At 39.7% G+C, this 19,254-nt stretch overlaps 1 protein-coding gene across 5 annotated transcripts in view; it reads left to right on the top strand.

Annotated features, from left to right (window-relative positions):
- mtmr3 (myotubularin related protein 3) overlaps positions 1-13,749 on the top strand; it is a 57,011-nt gene extending 43,262 nt beyond the window's left edge. For all 5 annotated transcript variants that reach the window (XM_061907003.1, XM_061907002.1, XM_061907001.1 and 2 more), the window contains one exon: positions 10,234-13,749. In XM_061907003.1, coding sequence (XP_061762987.1) covers positions 10,234-10,393 — 160 coding nt within the window. In that variant the 3' untranslated portion in view covers positions 10,394-13,749. The remainder of the gene's footprint in view (positions 1-10,233) is intronic.
- Positions 13,750-19,254: the final 5,505 nt, after the last annotated feature.

Raw genomic sequence — 19,254 nt, 5'->3', positions numbered from 1 at the left:
TGTTTATTTATATAACCCTAAATCACAAGTGTCTCAAAGGGCTGCACAAGCCACAACGACCTCAGATCCCACATCAGGGCAAGAAAAGAGGACAAAAAGCAAAGAATCAAACAGACAGAATTAAATTTGGCTCAATTTGAGGAGAAACGTCTGGTCTGTACTCTTGTACAGTCTCCAGCACGCTCTGGTGAAAGATTGTACGCCTTCTCCTTTATTTGGACTTTCCCTGACCACATGTCAACAGCTGCTTCCAAAGGGACGAGGTCGTAAACAGTTCTCAGAAAAGGTCGTAAAACAGTTCAAAGAATAGGTTCGTAAAACAGTTCAAAAAGATGATTGTAAAAGAGTTCAAAATGAGGTCGTCTGGAACTTGGGAAAATCCTGCCTTCTCACTGCCTTGTAGTTCTTGGGTTAAAACAATATATTTCTGTTGATTATAATACATGAAAGAAACAAACACCTTCATGTTGCTCCCCCCCTTACACAGTGGAGGTTTACAAGCCTTCTTCTTGGTAGGTTCAAAGACAGCTTTTGGTCTTCTCACCGGGAACTCATTTCAACACAAAGTTTTGTGTGATAACTTGGATACAATTATTCTAAAAATTACGATATTTTCTTAATTCCTATCTTGTTTAAAAATATATTGATATATCTTAAAACTCGATATATCGCCCAGCCCTAGTAAGCACCACCACTTCACGCGCCACTGCTGGTCATACACACTGCATCCTAATCACTAACCAAAGTTCTACATTTACTTTTCAAATTAGGCTTTTCTACCGCTTTTCCTGCTCGGGGTCGCTGGAGCCCATCCCAGGCTTTTATTTGTATCATTTGTGATTGAGCTGAGTAAAATTCATTCTTAGAAGAACCATGACCCTACTCAAGTGGTTAATGCGGTGGAACCCACTTATGTTGACAACCCCTCTATGTCGACCAAACTCACCAAGTCCCGGTCCACCGTGTCCTCCTTTTACTAAAAAATACACTCTTTAGTTGACGTCGACATGCTGTACATTGTCACAAGTTTTTTCCGTTCATGTCGACGTGTGTTAACTACATAACTAGCATTAAAACCTACACACAGTAACCACATGTTCAAAGCAAATTAAGCTTCAAAATAAAAGTATGGCATTATTAACAACATTTTACCACAGAAACTGAAGAAAACATTTAATACTTGTTTTTAGATAAACATTAGAAAAAGGATTTGCACGTTAGCAAGTTTTTGTCATTGTAGTCAAAATATACAATAACATCACCACAACTGTTTGATAGACTATAAAATATAATGTGAAAACACAAAAATAAAAAACATTAGGAATGCTCTATGTATTCTTATATAGAGGCAGGTTGATGGTATATAATATATACAGGCAGGTTGATGGTATATAATATATAGAGGCAGGTTGATGGTATATAATATATACAGACAAGTTGATGGTATATAATATATATACAGGTTGATGTACACAGGCAGGTTGATGGTATATAATAAATGGAGGCAGGTATATGATATATACAGGTTGATATATACAGGCAGGTTGATGGTATATAATGTATAGAGGCAGGTTGGTGTGTAATATATAGAGGCAGGTTGTGTATATGACATATAGATGCAGGTAGATGGTATATAACATATAGAGGCAGGTTGATGGTATATAATATATACAGGCAGGTTGGTGTATAATATATATAGGCAGGTTGATGGTATACAATATATAGAGGCAGGTATATAATATATACAGGTTGATATATACCGGCAGGTTGATGGTATATAATATAGTGTCAGGTGGATGATATATAATATATAGCGGAAGGTATGTAATATATACAGACTGGTTGATGGTATGTAATGTATAGAGGCAGGTTTATGGTATATAATATATAGAGGCAGGTATATAATATATAGAGGTTGATATATACAGGCAGGTTGATGGTATATAATATATAGATGCAGGTTGATGGTATATAATATATACAGGCAGGTAGTTGTAATATAATATATAGAGGCAGGTTGATGGTATATAATGTCTAGAGGCAGGTTGACGGTATACAGTGGGGCAAAAAAATATTTAGTCAGCCACCGATTGTGCAAGTTCTCCCACTTAAAATGATGACAGAGGTCTGTAATTTTCATCATAGGTACACTTCAACTGTGAGAGACAGAATGTGAAAAGAAAATCCAGGAATTCACATTGTAGGAATTTTAAAGAATTTATTTGTAAATTATGGTGGAAAATACGTTTTTGGTCAACCATTCAAAGCTCTCATTGATGGAAGGAGGTTTTGGCTCAAAATCTCACGATACATGGCCCCATTCATTCTTTCCTTAACACGGATCAATCGTCCTGTCCCCTTAGCAGAAAAACAGCCCCAAAGCATGATCTTTCCACCCCCATGCTTCACAGTAGGTATGGTGCTCTTGGGATGCAACTCAGTATTCTTCTTCCTCCAAACACGACGAGTTGAGTTTATACCAAAAAGTTCTATTTTGGTTTCATCTGACCACATGACATTCTCCCAATCCTCTGCTGTATCATCCATGTATCCATTTTGGTATAAACTCAACTCGTCATGTTTGGAGGAAGAAGAACATTGAGTTGCACCCCAAGAACATCATACCTACTGTGAAGCATGGGGGTGGAAACATCATTCTTTGGGGCTGTTTTTCTGCTAAGGGGACAGGACGATTGATCCGTGTTAAGGAAAGAATGAATGGGGCCATGTATCGTGAGATTTTGAGCCAAAACCTCCTTCCATCAATGAGAGCTTTTGATTACTAAATTATTTTCCACCAAAATTTACAAAAAAATTCTTTAAAATTCCTACAATGTGAATTCCTGGATATTTTTTTTTCACATTCTGTCTCTCACAGTTGAAGTGTACCTATGATGAAAATTACAGACCTCTGTCATCATTTTAAGTGGGAGAACTTGCACAATCGCTGGCTGACTAAATGCTTTTTTGCCCCACTGTATATAGAGGCAGGTTAATGGTATATAATATATAGAGGCAGGTTGATGATATATAATATATAGAGGCAGGTTTGTGTATAATATATATAGGCAGGTTGATGGTATATAATATATAGTGGCAGGTATGTAATATATACAAGTTGATATATACAGGCAGGTTGATGGTATATAATATCTAGCGGCAGGTATATAATATATACATGCATGTATATATATATACAGGCGGGTTGATGGCATGTAATATATAGAAGCAGGTACTGTCTATAATATATAGAGGTTGATATATACAGGCAGGTTGATGGTATATAATATATAAAAGCAGGTTGATGGTAGATAATATATACAGGCAGGTGGTTGGAATATCAATCAATGTTTACTTATATAGCCCTAAATCACTAGTGTCTCAAGGGGCTGCACAAACCACAACACAAACCACTACGACATCCTCAGTCCTCATAAGGGCAAGGAAGACTCGCACTCAGTGGGACGTCGGGGACTATGATGACCCAGTGGGACGTATATAATACATAGAGGCAGGTTGATGTATAATATATCGAGGCAGGTTGATGGTATATAATATATAGAGGCAGGTTGTAGGTATATAATATGTAGAAGCAGGTTGATGGTATATAATATATAGAGGCAAGTGGTTGGAATATAATATATAGAGGCAGGTTGATGGTATATAATATATAGAGGCAGGTTGAGGGTATATAATATGTAGAAGCAGGTTGATGGAATATAATATATACAGGCAGGTTGATGGTACATAATGTCTAGAGGCAGGTTGATGATATATAATACATAGAGGCAGGTTGATGGTATATAATGTCTAGAGGCAGGTTGGTGTATATATATAGAGGCAGGTTGATGGTATATAATATATACAGGCAGGTTGATGGTATATAATGTATAGAGGTAGGTTGATGGTACATAATATAGAGAGGCAGGTTTATGGTATACAATGTATAGAGGCAGGTATATAATGTATACAGGCAGGTTGATGGTATATAATATATACAGGCAAGTTGATGGTATATAATAAATAGAGGCAGGTATATAATATATAGTGGCAGGTTGATGGTATATAATATATATATATATATATATATATATATATATATATAGGCAGGCTGATGGTATATTATATATATATATATATATATATATATATATATATAGGGTGATGGTATGTAATATATAGAGGCAGGTATATGATATATACAGGTTGATATATATACAGGCAAGTTGATGGTATATAATATATAAAGGCAGGTTGATGGTATATAATATATACAGTACATACAATAAACCTGCAGGGGACGTTTCATCGCAAAGAAATAAGCTCCCACTAATTCTGCATTAATTTTAACTGCATTTGTCTGCCATGCGTGGAGGGCCGGTGTGTGGTAATGAAGGCCACCTGTGGTAATGAAGGCCGGCCTGTGGTAATAATGCTACATTAAACCCATCCCAGGTGCAAACAATGTTGGGGACCCCTGTAAAGCTTCAGCAGAAAACCAAATATCCTTTTAATTTGTTCTTTTATTCACCTTTTTGCTACTAACAAAGTGCACTCGTAGGTTTTTTTGCACAAATGGAGGAAAATGTCAACAAACTACGGCAGGTTTAAAATCCTTTAAATGTGTCTGGGTTATGTTGACCACTGACGGATTTTCACTTCAACTGGTTCCACTTTATCATCACATAGATTTGTAACCGTATATGCAAGTTGATCTCACTTTCTATGAACCCTCCAGATACAGGCGTGTGATTTTTCTGTCTAAAGTCGTAAGTCTGTCTTTTTTAATCTCGGGGGATCAACTACGGCGTAATATTATATTACGCCGTAGTTGATTGGTCGATGTGTTCCTTGTGACCAATCAGGACATCTGTTATGAATGATGACGTTATTACCGCCATTTTCCAAATGTAAACGATGTCGGTCGTCGAGAGAAAGGACGCTTCACGAGTAAAAGAAATTGATAAACATGTCAGAAATAAGTTTCGATGGGACTGGATGGAAAGGGAAATAACTGATACTGTTGGGAAGAAGGAAGTTACGACTTTGTTCGGCGATTTTATTCGGAAAATCGATCGTCCCGGAAAAGCTTTGTGCACGTGGTGTCATGATAACATTGACTATGGATCACAAAGTACATGCGAAACGCCAAAAACATATGAAACAACTTGAAGCAAGGAAAACGAACTTTTCACTAGCTGGTACTTTTGGATGTCAACCGAAAGTGAGCAAACCTTACGGACTTCATCCTTTGTTTACATCGACAACTAAGGTAGACATCGAGAGGAAAGATCCACCCAAAAAACCCACTTCAGGTGCAGACAGGGTAGTTAATAATGAAGTAAGCTAAAAAATATTTGCTTGTGAAATACGCATGTTTGTTTTAAATATTAACCAATTATTGCTTTGCGAAATATAAAAGGGTTTTTCTAAAAATAAAAAGCCACGTGAAAATATAATATGAAATTACAGAAATTCAAAGAGTCGCATTATTGATTCCAGTTAACAATTTATTTTAAATAAATTTGCATATAATACTATTTTTTAATATTAAGTTCTTATGTAGTCTCTTGAAACAATATTGTCAGTGGCGTAACAATCTTGAAGGTAAATATTTTCACACTTGTTTCATGCAGAAGTTGGCAGTGAAATCCAAAAAAGAAGCTACAAAAGCAGAGACCAAAAGGAAAATGCAGGCTGCTCAGAAATTTGCAAGGAAAGCTCATGTTAGGGCTCTCCGATCAAGTAAATGTGTGAAGGGAACTGAAGTAATGTGGTAATACTGTAAACAAACTGTAGATAATAACACTGATCAATGTGACACCTGTGGATGTGAAATGAACACAAGATGTAAATATTAGTGACTAAATACTGTTGGGACTGAACCATATACAGGTGCTGATCATATTATTAGAATATCATGAAAAAGTTGATTTATTTCATTAATTCCATTTAGAAAGTCAAACTTGTAGAATGTATACATTAATTCCAAACAGACTGATACATTTCAAGTGTTTTTTGCCAAAAAGGAGATGATTATAGCTGACAACCAATAAAAACCCTAAATTCAACATCTCAGAAAATTAGAATATGGTGAAAAGGTCAGATATTGAAGACACCTGGTGCCACACTCTAATTAGCTAACTAACTCAAAACACATGGAAAAGCCTTTAAATGGTCTCTCGTTTTGATTCTGTATGACACACAATCATGGGGAAGACTGCTGACTTGACAACTGTCCAAAAGATGACCATTGATACTTTGAAGGAGGGCAAGACACAAAAGGTCATTGCCAAAGAGGTTGGATGTTCCCAGAGCTCTGTGTCCAAGCACATTAATAGAAAGGCGAAGGGAAGACAAAGATGTGGTAGAAAAAAGTGTACAAGCAAGAGGGATAACCGCGTTCTGGAGAGGATTGTCAAACAAAACCAATTCAAAAATGTGGGGGAGATCCACAAAGAGTGGACTGCAGCTGGAGTCAGTGCTTCAAGAACCACCACGCACCGACGTATGCAAGATATGGGCTTCAGCTGTCGCATTCCTTGTGTAAAGCCACTCTTGAATAAGAGACAACGTCAAAAGCGTCTCGTCTGGGCTCAAGACAAAAAGGACTGGACTGCTGCTGAGTGGTCCAAAGTTATGTTTTCAGATGAAAGTAAATTTTGTATCTCCTTTGGAAATCAAGGTCCCAGAGTCTGGAGGAAGACAGGAGAGGCACAGAATCCACGTTGCCTGAAGTCCAGTGTCAAATTTCCACAATGGGTAATGGTCTGGGGTGCCATGTCATCTGCTGGTGTTGGTCCACTGTGTTTCCTGAGGTCTAGGGTCAATGCAGCAGTCTACCAGGAAGTTTTAGAACACTTAATGCTGCCAGTTTTATGGAGGTGAAGATTTCATTTTTCAACATGACTTGGCACCTGCACACAGTGCCAAATCTACCAGTACCTGGTTTAAGTACCATGGTGTCCCTGTTCTTGATTGGCCTGCAAACTCACCTGACCTTAACCCCATAGAAAAGCTATGGGGTATTGTGAAGCGGAAGATGCGAGATGCCAGACCCAACAATGCCGAAGAGCTGAAGGCCACTATTAAAGCAACCTGGGCTCTCATAACACCTGAGTGCAACAGACTGCTGGACTCCATGCCACGCCAGATTGCTGCAGCAATTCAGGCAAAAGGAGCTGCAACTAAGTATTGATTGCCGTACATGCTGAAACTTTCCATGTTCATACTTTTCAATTGGCCCACATTTGTAAAAAATATTTTTTTGGTACTAGTCGTAACTAATATTCAAATTTTCTGAGATACTGAATTTGGGATTTTCAGTAATTGTCAGTACTAATCATCAACATTTAAAGAAATAAACATTTCAAATATATCACTATGTGTGTAATGAATTAATATAATATGTAAGTTTCACGTTCTGAATATAATTACTGAAATAAATCAACTGTTTCATGATATTCTAATATTATGAACAGCACCTGTACAGCAATGGTCCCCAACCACCGGGCCAACAGCTGCTTGCGATGGAGCTGAAGGAGTGACAGGCTTACACGCTACAGGATACAATTTTAAAACTTTTTTTTCCAAAGTTTTCTTGATCAAACGTGGCCCGATTGGTACCGGGCCGCAGAAGTATTTTTTTTTTTTCATTTTTATTTAAAAAAAATAAAAATAAAAAAATTGTTTTTTTTCTTCATTTTTTTATTAAATCAACATAAAAAACACAATATACACTTAAAATTAGTGCACCAACCACAAAAAACTCCCTTTTTCATGACAAAGAAAAAAAAAAGAAGGAGCACCGCGGGACAAATTATTAAGCGTTGACCGGTCCGCGGATACAAAAAGGTTGGGGACCACTGATATACAGTGATTCATTAGGATAATTTGGGTATATATTAGATTAGATTAGATTAGATCAGATAGTACTTTATTTATTCCGTCAGGAGAGTTCCTTCAGGAAAATTAAAATTTTCAGCACAATCCCATTCAAGATCAGACAAACATTACAGGGAGACAGAACAGGATCGCTGACGGGTCTGCCGGCTTCCAGTGCCCCTTACAAAAAAGATGACATACAGGTAAACAGGGGAGGGGGAGGGAGAAAAGAATAGAAGATTAAAATAAAATAAAAAAAAAATCAGTCTTAGCATGGGCCCTGGAGTGGGGGTGCAGACTGAGGCCAAGGGGGAAAAAAAAAAAAAAAAACCCTCATAGCCATAGTACACATCCCTCTTACATGTGTGTAAGAGGGAAACATCAAACATTGATTGATTGATTGATACTTTTATTAGTAGATTGCACAGTTCAGTACATATTCCGTACAATTGACCACTAAATGGTAACACCCGAATAAGTTGTTCAACTTGTTTAAGTCGGGGTCCACGTTAATCAATTCATGGTACAAATATATACTATCAACATAATACAGTCATCACACAAGTTAATCATCATCGTATGTACATTGAATTATTTACATTATTTACAATCCGGGGGGTGGGATGAGGAGCTTTGGTTGATATCAGTACTTCCGTCATCAACAATTGCATCAACAGAGAAATGTGGACATTGAAACAGTGTAGGTCTTATTTAGTAGGATATGTACAGCCAGCAGAGAACATAGTGAGTTCACATAGCATAAGAACAAGTATATACATTACAAGTACATTTGAGTTGTTTATAATCCGGGGAGATGGGATGTGAATGGAGGAGGGTATTAGTAAAGTGTTGAAGTTGCCTGGAGGTGTTGTTTTAGAGCGGTTTTGAAGGAATATAGAGATGCACTTACTTTTATACCTGTTGGGAGTGCATTCCACATTGATGTGGCATAGAAAGAGAATGAGTTAAGACCTTTGTTAGATCGGAATCTGGGTTTAACGTGGTTTGTGGAGCTCCCCCTGGTGTTGTGGTTATGGCGGTCATTTACGTTAAGGAAGTAATTTGACATGTACTTCGGTATCAAGGAGGTGTAGCGGATTTTATAGACTAGGCTCAGTGCAAGTTGTTTTACTCTGTCCTCCACCCTGAGCCAGTCCACTTTGGAGAAGTGGGTTGGATTGAGGTGTGATCTGGGGTGGACGTCTAAAAGTAACCGGATTAGAACACAGAGGATATTAAAGACATTAAAGCAGCAGATACAACCAGACACTTCTACATACAGCTATGAATAAAAAGTAAAATAAACATATACACTGTGGTGACCTCTACGGTGTTCCACGCCATTGTCCGCTGGGGAGGAGGGAGCATGGCCAGAGACAGAAGCAGACCCAACAAAGCAACCAAGACAGCCAAGATATATGTTCTATTAATGATGTTTTCACGTCTTTAAACACTAAAATATTTTCTTCAAATGGTGCTGTCTTTGTTAATTTCAGCATGTTAAATTGGCTTCACGGTGGAAGAGGGGTTAGTGCGTCTACCTCACAATACGAAGTTCCTGCAGTCCTGGGTTCAAATCCAGGCTCGGGATCTTTCTGTGTGGAGTTTGCATGTTCTCCCCGTGAATGCATGGGGACGGCGTGGCGCAGTGGTAGAGTGGCCGGGTGCAACCCGAGGGTCTCTGGTTCAAATCCCACCTAATACCAACCTCGTCACGTCCGTTGTGTCCTGAGCAAGACACTTCACCCTTGCTCCTGATGGGTGCTGGTTGGCGCCTTGCATGGCAGCTCCCTCCATCAGTGTGTGAATGTGTGTGTGAATGGGTAAATGTGGAAGTAGTGTCAAAGCGCTTTGAGTACCTTGAAGGTAGAAAAGCGCTATACAAGTACAACCCATTTATCATTTATTCCCTCCGGGTACTCCGGCTTCCTCCCACTTCCAAAGACATGCACCTGGGGATAGGTTGATTGGCAACACTAAATTGGCCCTAGTGTGTGAATGTGAGTGTGAATGTTGTCTGTCTATCTGTGTTGGCCCTGCGATGAGGTGGCGACTTGTCCAGGGTGTACCCTGCCTTCCGCCCGATTGTAGCTGAGATAGGCGCCAGCGCCCCCCGCGACCCCGATAGGGAATAAGCGGTAGAAAATGGATGGATGGATGGAAATTGGTGAAAAACCCCACCAGGGCACCACCGCCCTGGACCTGCCTTCGTCCCCCAGACTCCCAGAAATGTTTCCAGTCTTTTTCACTGTGGTCAAATCACATGCCTGCAGATAGGAAGTCAGTCAGGTTTTTGCAGCTAAAAAGTGTCCAATTGTGAGTTTTTGTGTCTCCCCCCCCCCAATGCAGGAATTGCGGTAACGTCTTCTGCGCCAACTGTTGCGACCAGAAGTTGCCGGTGCCAAGCCAGCAGTTGTTCGAGCCCAGCCGCGTGTGCAAGACGTGCTACGGCAGCCTCCTGCTCAGCGTCCCCCCGCTGGAGAAACCCATCACGGCCAGCTCCAACTGAGCCTCGGAGAGAGGAGGCGGACGCCCGCAGGAAGGAAGTCGCAGCTGACACACGGCTGAAGAATGCCACCGAATGTCCCGTGGACTGGCGTGTTTGTGTGTGTGTGTGTGTGTGTGTGTGTGTGAGTGCGCTGCAAAAGTGGACGACGTGTCCCACCAGCGGCATGTTAGCTTTGCACAGTGGGATGGCGTAGGAGGAAGTCCCTGCTTGGCCACACGGATGGCATGATGGGCGCTCACAGCCGGGCACTAAAAGGAGCGAGAATGGACTTCCTGGTGCTTGGGACCAGGAGGCAGAAGGTCGTCTCACCGGTCTCCTCCGGAGGAGGTCAGTCCACTTTTATCCCAATTCTGTCTTCTTTTCAGACTTTCATGTCCAACATTGGACTTTAATCTTTATCAAAATGGAGAGTTTGGCTGTCAATCTGTGTGTTGCACAATCAAATCAAGACAAATTTCTATTCAACACATTCCTGCTCATTGCACACAAATAGAAAGTTGAACATAATTCTACTTTTCGAGTCCTCGTGAGACGTCCTCGCTGCCTGCTCCTCGTTCAATGACCTCCGTTCACACACGCTGGTGGTTTTGTAAAATAAAGGAATAAAATAATATATTCAGATATGTCTTATAGCATTTAAGTACAAAATGTATAGAAACTGAGAATAGTGGCTCACTAAATTAGTCACCAAAAAGTTTGTTTTTTAACTTTCTTTTTTTTTTTTGTTGGTCTGATGTTGATTGCAGAATTGATCTTTATAAATATATATACTTATAATTTGCATCCTGTTGAGGACACAGGTGTGTGTGTGTGTGTTTTGTAAATTACAGCAGCACTTGTTGTCCTGCTGGGACGCGCTAGTCTTTTATTGCCCAACACCTTTTCAAATGCAAATATTTATTTTATTAAGCGGGAGTTTGTTGAATTTTGGATTTGGACAATTCAACTGCCACGTGATAATCAGTGTTTCTCACTTGCTTAGGAGCAACAAGCCTATGCACACACACACACACACACACACACACACACAGAAAAAACAAGTGGTCTGAAACTAGCATCCAAACTTAAAGCCCCACCCTCCCTTCACCTTTAAACACTACCTCTACTCTACAGACACACACATAGTGTCGACAGACACACACATTGTGTCGACAGACACACACATTGTGTCGACAGACACACACATTGTGTCGACAGACACACACATTGGGTCTACTTCTACAGACACACACATTGTGTCGACAGACACACACATTGGGTCTACTTCTACAGAAACACACATTGGTTCCACAGACACACACATTGTGTCGACAGACGCACACATTGGGTCTACTTCTACAGACACACACATTGGTTCTACAGACACACACATTGTGTCTAGTGCTACAGACACACACATTGTGTCTAGTGCTACAGACACACACATTGTGTCTAGTCCTACAGACACACACATTGTGTCTGCAGACACACAAATAGTGTAGTTCTACAAACACACACATTGGGTATAGTTCTACATTGTGTCTACAGACACACAAATTGTGTCTAGTTCTACAGACAAACACATTGGGTCTACAGACACACACATTGTGTCTACAGACACACATTGTGTCTAGTTCTACAGACACACACATTGTGTCTACAGACACACAAATTGTCTAGTTCTACAAACACACACATTGGGTATAGTTCTACAGACACACATTGTGTCTACAGACACACAAATTGTGTCTAGTTCTACAGACACACACATTGTGTCTACAGACACACATCGTGTCTAGTTCTACAGACACACACATTGTGTCTAGTTCTACAGACACACACATAGTGTCTACAGACACACAAATTGTCTAGTTCTACAAACACACATTGGGTATAGTTCTACAGACACCCATTGTGTCTACAGACACACACATTGTGTCTAGTTCTACAGATACACACATTGGGTCTACAGACACACAAATTGTGTCTAGTTCTACAGACACACACATTGTGTCTACAGACACACAAATTGTGTCTAGTTCTACAGACACACACATTGTGGACGCAGACACACACATTGTGTCTACAGACACACACATTGTGTCTAGTTCTACAGACACACACATTGTGGACACAGACACACACATTGTGTCTACAGACACACACATTGGGTATAGTTCTACACAAATTGTGTCTAGTTCTACAGACACACAAATTGTGTCTAGTTCTACAGACACACATATTGTGTCTAGTTCTACAGAAACACAGATTGTGGACACAGACACACACATTGTGTCTAGTTCTACAGACACACATTGTGTCTACAGACACACACATTGGGTCTAGTTCTACAGACACACACATTGTGTCTACAGACACACACATTGGGTATAGTTCTACAGACACACACTTTGCGTCTACAGAAACACACATTGTGTCTACAGACACACACATTGTGTCTAGTTCTACAGACACACACACAGTGTCTACAGACACACACATTGTGTCTAGTTCTACAGACACACACACAGTGTCTACAGACACACACATTGGGTATAGTTCTACAGACACACACATTGTGTCTACAGACACACACATTGTGTCTTATTCTACAGACACACGTTGTGTATAGTTCTACAGACCACACATTGTGTCTAGTTCTACAGACACACACATTGTCTACAGACACACACATTGTCTACAGACACACACATTGTGTCTACAGACACACACATTGTGTATAGTTGCTTAGAGATTCTCACTTTCAGGAAGATTGCGCCTTTTCTTGTTCATCTTGACTTGTTGTGTGTGTCGGCAGCAGTGAACCAAGCTGCTGTTTGTTCCGCACCACAAAGTCCACAACAAGTTGATGCTGTCATCACTCGTCTTTCATTTCCATTCTTTTGAGACTCTCAAGTGAGGAACACTCAGCAGACACTTAAGTGTTTTTGTGCGACTTCACAGCTGAGATCAAATGGGCATCATCCACACTCCATCTGACTGTCATTAAGGTGAACATCTCTTTAGTCTTCATGCTCGTCACTGCGGCCATCACTTGGTGCGCGTGTGTGTGCTCGTGTGTGTGTGTGTGTGTGTGTGTGTGTGTGTGTTTGAGACGAGTGCCAAGTTGTGTTATTTCAGGTCTCTCATTCACATGCTTTTTTTTTTCTCCTGTTGGATCAGCACTTTTGAAGCCCCTCATGTATGTTCAGAGGAATGTTTAGCTGTACATAGCCAGTTCCTATTACGATAAAAGTGCTCCTTGTTCATTCAGAATATTTTCTTTTGTGGATTTACTTTGTTGTAGAGTTTTAAATAGAGAAATAAACTAGAAAAAGAAGCCATGTTTTTTGTCCATTAAAGCTGCACTTTGTAGATGTGTTGTTTTAAGGATGTGTTGTGTGGTAAAATAATACCCGATCATTTAATCAAAGTTGAGCTTTCCTGGGAAGGTGTATTCAGGTGTACTGGAGAGGAGGCTACGCCGGATAGTCGAACCTCGGATTCAGGAGGAACAGTGTGGTTTTCGTCCTGGTCGTGGAACTGTGGACCAGCTCTATACTCTCGGCAGGGTTCTTGAGGGTGCATGGGAGTTTGTCCAACCAGTCTACATGTGCTTTGTGGACTTGGAGAAGGCATTGGACCGTGTCCCTCGGGAAGTCCTGTGGGGAGTGCTCAGAGAGGATGGGGTATTGGACTCTGATTGTGGCGATCCGTTCCCTGTATGATCAGTGTCAGAGCTTGGTCCGCATTGCCGGCAGTAAGTCGAACACGTTTCCAGTGAGGGTTGGACTCTGTTCATAACTTTTATGGACAGAGTTTCTAGGCGCAGTCAGGGCGTTGAGGGGATCTGGTTTGGTGGCTGCAGGACTAGGTCTCTGCTTTTTGCAGATGATGTGGTCCTGATGGCTACATCCGGCCAGGATCTCCAGCTCTCACTGGATCAGTTCGCAGCCGAGTGTGAAGCGACTGGGATGAGAATCAGCACCTCTAAGAGTCCATAGTTCTCGCCCGGAAAAGGGTGGAGTGCCATCTCCGGGTTGGGGAGGAGACCCTGCTCCAAGCGGAGGAGTTCAAGTACCTAGGAGTCTTGTTCACGAGTGGGGGAAGAGTGGATCGTGAGATCGACAGGCGGATCGGTGCGGCGTCTTCAGTAATGCGGACGTTGTATCGATCCGTTGTGGTGAAGAAGGAGCTGAGCCGGAAGGCAAAGCTCTCAATTTACCGGTCGATCTACGTTCCCATCCTCACCTATGGTCATGAGCTTTGGGTCATGACCGAAAGGATAAGATCACGGGTACAAGCGGCCGAAATTAGTTTCTTCCACCGGATGGCGGGGTTCTCCCTCAAAGATAAGGTGAGAAGCTGCTCCTTCACATGGAGAGGAGCCAGATGAGGTGGTTCGGGCATCTGGTCAGGATGCCACCCGAACGCCTCCCTAGGGAGGTGTTTAGGTTACGTCCAACCAGTAGGAGGCAACGGGGAAGACCCAGGACACGTTGGGAAGACTATGTCTCCCGGCTAGCCTGGGAACGCCTCAGGATCCCCCGGGAAGACCTGGACGAAGTGGCTGGGGAGAGGGAAGTTTTGGCTTCCCTGCTTAGGCTGCTGCCCCCGCGACCCAACCTCAGCGGAAGAAGATGGATGGATGGATAATCAGAGTTACAACCCTCCCTAGAAAAAAACCAATGGTCATGTATTTAGAAATAAAAGTATGCGTCTCATATTGAGCTCAAAAGGGATGAACTTTTCCCCCAAAATTACTGTAAAACTCCAAAATACTTTGTATAATGTTATTAGAATAAATGATGGGGAATTTTATAGGAAATTTACAGCACACTTATTTCCGGCCTTTTCCGAGAACATTCAGTGTGTCTGAGATGGGGTTTGATCCCCAGACAAGGCTGGGCCAGGAAAGGTAAATATTTTTATTTTATTCTTGTACTTGGGTTATTTTGCACAAAAACAAAAAATATTGATGTTTTCTCCTATTGCTCCAAAACATGCATCTAATGAAATTCAGATTCAACAGCAACAATTTCACACACATAAATTATATTAAACACAGTACTATTCATTAAGTATTATTATTTAAAGATGATGTAGTATTATTGAATATAGTCCATAGTTTCTTCAAAATAGCCACCCTCTGCTCTGAGTACTGCTTTGCACACTCTTGGCATTCTCTCCATGGGCTTCAAGAAGTCGTCACCTGAAATGGTTTTCACTTCACAGGTGCGCTTGAAGCTCATGGAGAGAATGCCAAGAGCGTGCAAAGCAGTAATCAGAGCACAGGGTGACTATGTTGAAGGAAATAGAATATAAAACATGTTTTCAGTTATTTCACCTTTTTTTGTTGTGTTCATTCATAGTTTGAATGCCTTCAGTGACAATCTACAATGTAAATAGTCATGAAAATAAAACACATTGAATGAGTCCAAACTGTTTCCCGAAGAAGTGTCCTGCTGAAAACGTGCGTTTGACGTCACCGGTTGTAGCGGACATTATTTTCCAGCCCGATCCAAGCTATAAGTAGTCTGCTTTAATCGCATAATTACACAGTATTCTGGACATCTGTGTTGCTGAATCTTTTGCAATGTGTTCAATTATTAATGGAGACTACAAAAATGGAGGCTGAAAGCGGTGTATTGCAGCTGCCTTTAGCAACACAAACACAGCCGGTGTTTCATTGTTTACCTTCCCAAAGGAAAAGCTTTACTATGTAGAGAAATTGTGGTAATACGTCGGCTCTTACCGTAGTTATGAGCGGAGCTTGTGTCTTCCCTCAGACACTGGCAGTCGCCACACCCCTCCGACTTTCGGGTACCATATAATCTCACTAAAACACTGGTAACACAATAAGCAGATAAGGGATTTTCCAGAATTATCCTAGTAAATGTGTCTAATAACATCTGAATCGCTCCCACTGCCCCGGCCCTTTTTTTTTTTTTTCCCCTAATCCTTCACTCTCACTATCCTCATCCACAAATCTTTCATCCTCGCTCAAATTAATGGGGAAATTGTCGCTTTCTCGGTCCGATTTGCTCTAGCTATTTGTGTCCATGATTGTAAACGATGTGAGGAGCTCTACAACCTGTGATGTCACGCGCACATCGTCTGCTACTTCCGGAACAGGCAAGGCTTTTTTATTAGCGACCAAAAGTTGTGAACTTTATCGTCGATGTTCTCTACTAAATCCTTTCAGCAAAAATATGGCAATATCGCGAAATGATCAAGTATGACACATAGAATGGACCTGCTATCCCCGTTTAAATAAGAAAATCTCATTTCAGTAGGCCTTTAACAGTAATAGAATATTCTTATATGCTATAAATGACCAGATGTCCGATATCAAAACTGGGAATATAATCCCAGAGAAGGGGGAAAAAAACGGTCAGCTATTTTTAAGTTGAAGAAACAATATGATTAGGTTATATATACATGCATATATCCTACATAAACATGTATGAATACATTAGATATATATATATATGTCTTAGGGACCTATAGATTGTATCTCTGTTGCTGCAGCAGCAGAGTTTATTCTGTCTTGACACTTTGTATTGATATTTTGTATTACATTCTTCCCTTAAATGATAATGTTTACAGTGATTGTTTTATATGTATTTTTTATGTATGCCGCATTGGATAAAAGCGTCTGCCAAATACTTAAACATAAACATATATTAACACCTGAAAGTCTTAATCAGCTAAAATCACCAATCTGTTTTACTGCATTCAGAATAAAACAATCTTTATCTTCATCATTTATTTCAACTTAATGTTTTTCAAGTAAGACATTTTTAAATGTAATTTCATTGACAAGCAATTCTATTATGGTCATACTCTAGTTTGCTAGTGGCTACGATTTCAGTACTATTGAAGAGCTTTGCTCCTCAACTCTGTGGTAATATTCTTTTCACAAAATACAACCAATAGTACGTTAATGTTTTAACCTTACTTGTGAAAAGTGATACCCCGATTCCTATCTTCAACAGTCCGTTAATTTCAGCAGTAAAATGATGAACACCAGCCCGGCATCTTTGTTTTCTAGCTGTCGGTTTAGGCTGGTCGCATGCTCCTCATCACCACTTCAAGATGGCGGCCACATTTCTCGCATTACAGTAGCCAATGTTGCGTCTACTTTAAAAGAAGTCTATAGTTAGTAACACATGTCGGACCACTAGCATACATAAACGTTAGTAACACGTGTCGGACTACTAGCATAAATAAATGTTAGTACCACATGTTGGACTACTAGGATAAATAAATATTAGTAACTCATGTCGGACTACTAGCATAAATAAATAAATGTTGGTAACATATGTCGGACTACTAGCATAAATAAAAAAATGTTAGTTACACATGTCGGACTACTAGCATAAATAAAAGTTAGTAACACATGTCAGACTACTAGCATAAATAAATAAATGTTAGTTACACATGTCGGACTACTATCATAAATAAATGTTAGTAACACATGTTGGACTACTAGCCTAAATAAAAGTTAGTAACATATGTCGGACTACTAGCACAAATAAACAAATGTTAGTAACACATATCGGACTACTAGCATAAATAAAAGTTATTAAAACATGTCAGACTACTAGCATAAATAAATGTTAGTAACACATGTTGGACTACTAGCATAAATAAATGTTAGTAACATATGTTGGACTACTAGCATAAATAAATGTTAGTAACACATGTTGGACTACTAGCATAAATAAAAGTAACATATGTCGGACTACTAGCACAAAAAAACAAATGTTAGTAACACATGTCAGACTACTAGCATAAATAAATGTTAGTAACACATGTTGGACTACTAGGATAAATATATGTTAGTAACACATGTCGCACTACTAGCGTAAATAAAAGTTAGTAACACATGTCGGACTACTAGCATAAATAAATAGATGTTTGTAACACATGTCGGACTACTTGCATAAATAAACAAATGTTAGTAACACGTCGGACTACTAGCATAAATAAATGTTAGTAACACATGTCGGACTACTAGCATAAATAAGTTAGTAACATAAGTCGGACTACTAGCATAAATAAATAAATATTGGTAACATATGTCGGACTACTAGCATAAATAAATGTTAGTAACACATGTCGGACTTCTAGCATAAATAAATGTTAGTAACACATGTTGGACTACTAGGATAAATACATGTTAGTAACACGCGTCGGACTACTAGCATAAATAAATAAATGTTAGTAACATATGTCGGACTACTAGCATAAATAAATGTAAGTAGCACATGTTGGACTACTAGGATAAATAAATGTTAGTAACACATGTTGGACTACTAGGATAAATAAATTTTAGTAACACATGTCGGACTACTATCATAAATAAATGTTAGTAACACATGTTGGACTACTAGGATAAATAAATGTTAGTAACACATGTCGGACTACTAGCATAAATAAATGAATGTTAGTAACATATGTCGGACTACTAGCATACATAAATAAATGTTTGTAACACATGTTGGACTACTAGCATAAATAAAAGTTAGTAACATATGTCGGACTACTAGCACAAATAAACAAATGTTAGTAACACATGTCAGACTACTAGCATAAATAAATAAATGTTAGTAACACATGTCGGACTACTAGCATAAATAAGTTAGTAACATAAGTCGGACTACTAGCATAAATAAATAAATATTGGTAACATATGTCGGACTACTAGCATAAATAAATGTTAGTAACACATGTCGGACTTCTAGCATAAATAAATGTTAGTAACACATGTTGGACTACTAGGATAAATACATGTTAGTAACACGCGTCGGACTACTAGCATAAATAAATAAATGTTAGTAACATATGTCAGACTACTAGCATAAATAAATGTAAGT

This window comes from Nerophis ophidion, linkage group LG07, assembly GCF_033978795.1.
Source record: "Nerophis ophidion isolate RoL-2023_Sa linkage group LG07, RoL_Noph_v1.0, whole genome shotgun sequence".
Taxonomy (NCBI): domain Eukaryota; kingdom Metazoa; phylum Chordata; class Actinopteri; order Syngnathiformes; family Syngnathidae; genus Nerophis; species Nerophis ophidion.
Note: the sequence above shows the minus strand (reverse complement) of the source record. Positions and strands in the feature narration are given on the sequence as shown.